Raw genomic sequence first — 4,545 nt, 5'->3', positions numbered from 1 at the left:
TGTTTCGACCCCACATGGAAATACTCCTGCTAAATATTCTCATATCTCATTTTAGAAAGTTGCATTCTTCTGAAATTTCTTAGGAGAAGAGAAAAGTTTTGTTCAAATGATAGGTTGAAAAATGATTTTCTCCTGCTATACAAAAGAAATTCTAATATTAAGCAGATATTTAAATTCCCCATAATTATCTAATTGATGATGATTACTTGGAACACTCCTCAGTTGACAAGGGATTTTTTGGTAGCGACTAATAAAACAAAATCAAGATTGGTGATTTTTCTTAATCTATGCTGGAACATTGGCTCAAGGATTTTAAAGCAATTGGGAGCTCTGTATTTATTAATCAAACTGATATTGCTAGCTATGCAAGGATGCCAACACTTGAATGAGTGAAATAACATAGGTGACTTGATGTTAAGAAGATGTAAATGCAAGATCATGAATTTTATTCTCTGGATTCTCATACTGCTTCCTTGGACATCATGTGATATTCCAGTTGCTAAATGCATGAACAGTGATCCACGGAACATCAACCATAAATATTATCAGCCAGGGGATGTTATCATAGCTGGCATTAGTTCACAAAGCTTCATGTTTTCCAATTCTCTCAACTTTGAAAGGCATCCCTCTTTTGAAGTCATTGATGATCTCCTGTAAGCAATTGGTATTTTTAATCAAATGGTTCAGATAAGTGTCTCGTAAAATTTGCACCCATGACTTTTCAGTCAAACTAAGGGACTTACTATCCTTTAAGCTTGAATGAGCTATAAATTAATATTCATCCAGTGAAAGAGACTCCACTTTACATCATGTTCCCAAGAAAGATGATCTGTTAAACTGTATATGGTTGGACATTACTGAGGCTCATTCTACCCTCCCCACTTCTTTGTAACATATTACTTTATTCTCATTATACATCTTCTAGAACTTTCAATAAATTTTAAGAGAATTATTCCTTTCCATTTTCCTGAGCATCCAAGGGGGATTGATACTAACTTATTTGGAATATATTTTATTTGTATAGTCTTGATTGGCCAAGTGTGATTGGACACACAAGGAATTTGTCCCTGATGCAGAAGTTCTTAGTGCACATACAAATAACAAAGTGGTAAATTATAAATCATAAGCTAAAACCATAAATCGTAAAGTATAAGATTTCCATGATAAAAACATTCCATCTTTCATCAAGGACAACTGAAAATTATTAAAAATATAAATCAGTAAAACTAACAATATCAGGGTGGGATTTGAACATAGGGTGTGGCAGAAGATGAATTTGCAACCAAGCTGCATTCTTGAAAGATGGCTGGAATAATAAGAAACTTAAATTTCAAAATGAGGATGTTCAACCAATGGAAATGCTATCTCTAGGATTAGGGCATGCAGACTAAACTATATTTCCTGCTAAGGTTTGTGGTTGGTAGAACTCTTTCCATTCATACCTAAGGTCACTTATTTTCTCTAACAGATATATTCTGGTTAAAAATGAAAGTTAACACTGACATGCATTTTTGGAATCAACACCTAGATAAATATAGTTAGCTGGAGATTTAAAAGCATCTCACTGAAATGCATGCATTTTTATGCTAGGTTTTGAAAAGGGTTTGTGCTAGGTGTTGGTATATTTGTGCCTGAGTTCCATCATGAAATTGCCCAGATATCTTTGTTGTTAGTTGCAGAATCATGTCTGACCCATCAAGACCGCATTGAGAACGTTCCTCCAGGCTTCCTCTCCTCTACCATCCTCCAAAGTCCATTTAAGCTCATGCCTACTGCTTCAGTGACTCCATCCAGCCACTTCATTCTCTGTCGTTCCCTTCTTCTTTTGTCCTCAATCGTTCCCACCATTAGGCTCTTCTCCAGTGAGTTCTTCCTTCTCATTAGGTGGCCAAAGTATTTCAGTTTCACTCCAGATATCTTATGATTCTGCAATATTAAAAATACAGTAACAATATATTAAAGGAATAGGAATTTATCAAGACTTAGATAAAGAGAATTCAATGGTGGATGTAAATCTCATTACAGATATTTGACCCAGACCTACCAGCACATCTTGGCTCTTGTCTTTGCTGTGAAGGAGATCAATGATGATACTCAGATGCTACGCAACATCTCTCTGGGTTTCAACATTTATAATGACTACTTCACTAGAAGCTTAACTTATCTTGCTTCACTGGAGCTCCTCTCCACATGGAACAAGTTCATTCCAAACTATAAATGCAATGCTCAAAGTACTACTGTAGCTGTGATTGGGGGGCCTGACACCAAAGCATGTTTTTTCATGGCAACCATTCTGAGCATCTACAAGTTACCTCAGGTAAGGTTGACACCTAGAGCATCAGATTTTAAAAGACAGGTGGGGCTTACTTGCTTTGTTCATTAAGAATTTTTATTAATTTGGGACAAAAGTGTCATCCTCCTAAAGGGGTGTTTATTTTGTGCATTAAATATGAATCCTGAACGTGAATCTTTTAAAAATTATTTTAAAAAAGCACATCAAAGCACCCATCCTGGAGTTCTGAGAAAGGGGCATAGATCCAATCTGACCCAGTCATCAATCAATCTGAGGTTTTTTTCTTCTGAGTTTTCAGACTTGTTCTGGAACCCAGCTTCAGCAATGTAGACACGTTCTACTAGAGATGAGTTCCCTGAAGATGTGTTTGAGCATGACTCCAAAAGCTTAGAAGATTAAACTTCCAATCCTGGTGATCAACCCAGATTGGATCTTGCAACATTGTCATGGGATATTTGCCTTCATTCATGAAGGGGACAAAATTTGAAGCAGGCAGCACTTCTCCACTTGTCAATAGGAAGTGAAGGCTTATGGAGTTGGCTGCAAAGAGATTTCAAAGCCACAGCCTCTACCAGAGGGGAGTCAAATATGCCACTTTGTGGACATGACTTCATTATCAAACCCCTGTTTGTTTGTAGCATGTAACCTCCTTTTCAAGCACAGTAAATTTGGAGAAAGGAGTGCCACAAGAATGCACTTGCTCATTTTGTCAAGTCATACTACTAAAATAAGTATACGACCTCGATTTTTTTTGACAAAAATGGCTATGCTACTTCTACCAGCAAGGATATGATTTAATTCCTGAGAGGAACATACTCCAGTTCTGTCTTAACACCACTCTCCAAATCATTATAATATTTTATTTATTTTATTTTATTTGTCAATCACTTACAAGATAATAGTTATAAGCATGAGTAAGAATACAGGAAATAGGTACAAATAAATGGGGACAATAGGACAAGGATGGTAGGCACAATTGTGCACTTATGCACACCCCTTACAGACCTCTTAGGAATAGGGTGAGGTCAATAGGGATAGTTTGAGATTGAAGGAGTGGAGGTTAAAGGATGTAACAACAGAGTCAGGTAGTGCATTCCAGGCATTGACCACTCTGTGGCTGAAGTCGTACTTTTTCCAATCAAGTTTGGAGCAGTTTACATTGACTTTGTATCTGTTGTGTGCTCTTATATTGTTGCAGTTGAGACTGAAGTAGTCATGGACTTGTAGGACATTGTAGCAGATAATTTTGTGTACTATGCTTAAGTCCAACCATAGGTGGCGTAGTTCAAGTTTGTCCAAGCCCAAAATTTCAAGCATAGTGACATAGGGTATTCTGTTGTTAGCATGGGACTGTAGTACTGTTCTCGTGAAATAGTTCTGGACTCAATCAATTGTATTAATGTCTGATGTACAGTGCAGATTCCAGACTGATGAGCTCTATTCAAGTATTGCTCTAGCAAAAGCTTTGTATGCTCTAGTTATCAATTTCCAGAAGAGAAACTTTGTAAGATTAGATTTACAACTCTTAATGGATAATATTCTTGATTGATATAGTCTCCATATTTAAAAAGTACCAATTGATGTTGCACACTGTCCATGTCCTGATTGAAAAGATTACTGTCCACTGTTACCGTCCTAATTTGGTCTTTTCCCATTCTTGGGTAATTATTTTGGTGGAGATTTATCTTTATTGTAGCATATGAGTGATTTTTGCAACAAGAAGTAAAGAACAAATGAAAAGAACAAACTTTCTGGAGAACCAGTAGCAGAAATTTTGAGTAGGTTGGAGAACCGGAAAATGCCACCTCTGACTGGCCCCATCCCCATCTACTCTTTGCCTCCTGAGTCCCAGCTGATCAGCTGGGTCTTCTTTTGTTGCCCTGTGCAGGAGAATGGAGCTGGAAAGCAAGTTAATGTGGTGAGGAAAGAATGTGATTTTGCAGTATCCTTCCCCTGGAATGGGGTGAGAATGGACATTTTACATTATCTTTTCCCCTGCCACCAAGATATACCCACAGAACTGGTTCTAAAAAAAATTGAATTTTGCCACTGCTAAGAGGAATTCTTCTTTTTCCACTTTTTTTTTCAAAATACAAAATGGATAATCAACCTTCAGACAATAAAAGTTTGCATACTCAAATCCTATGTACTTAGACTACCTTTTTTTTTCTTTTTTGTAGCTTGGATATGGATCTTCTCTTTTGATTAATGACCCATCCCAAAAAGTCTTCTTCCAATGGATGTTCCTAATA

The 4,545-nt window shown here is 36.9% G+C and overlaps 1 protein-coding gene across 1 annotated transcript in view; it reads left to right on the top strand.

Moving 5' to 3' along the window:
- Positions 1-507: 507 nt before the first annotated feature.
- LOC113453865 (vomeronasal type-2 receptor 26-like) overlaps positions 508-4,545 on the top strand; it is an 11,041-nt gene continuing 7,003 nt past the window's right edge. Inside the window, exons 1-2 of the mRNA XM_087917248.1 lie at positions 508-653; positions 2,026-2,317. Of these exons, the coding sequence (XP_087773374.1) occupies positions 508-653; positions 2,026-2,317 (438 nt within the window). The remainder of the gene's footprint in view (positions 654-2,025; positions 2,318-4,545) is intronic.

Source organism: Pseudonaja textilis, chromosome Z (assembly GCF_049901715.1).
Source record: "Pseudonaja textilis isolate UNSWEBS1 chromosome Z, rPseTex1.2, whole genome shotgun sequence".
NCBI lineage: Eukaryota > Metazoa > Chordata > Lepidosauria > Squamata > Elapidae > Pseudonaja > Pseudonaja textilis.
The sequence above is the reverse complement of the archived record's forward strand: the minus strand, read 5'-3'. Positions and strand labels throughout refer to the sequence as shown.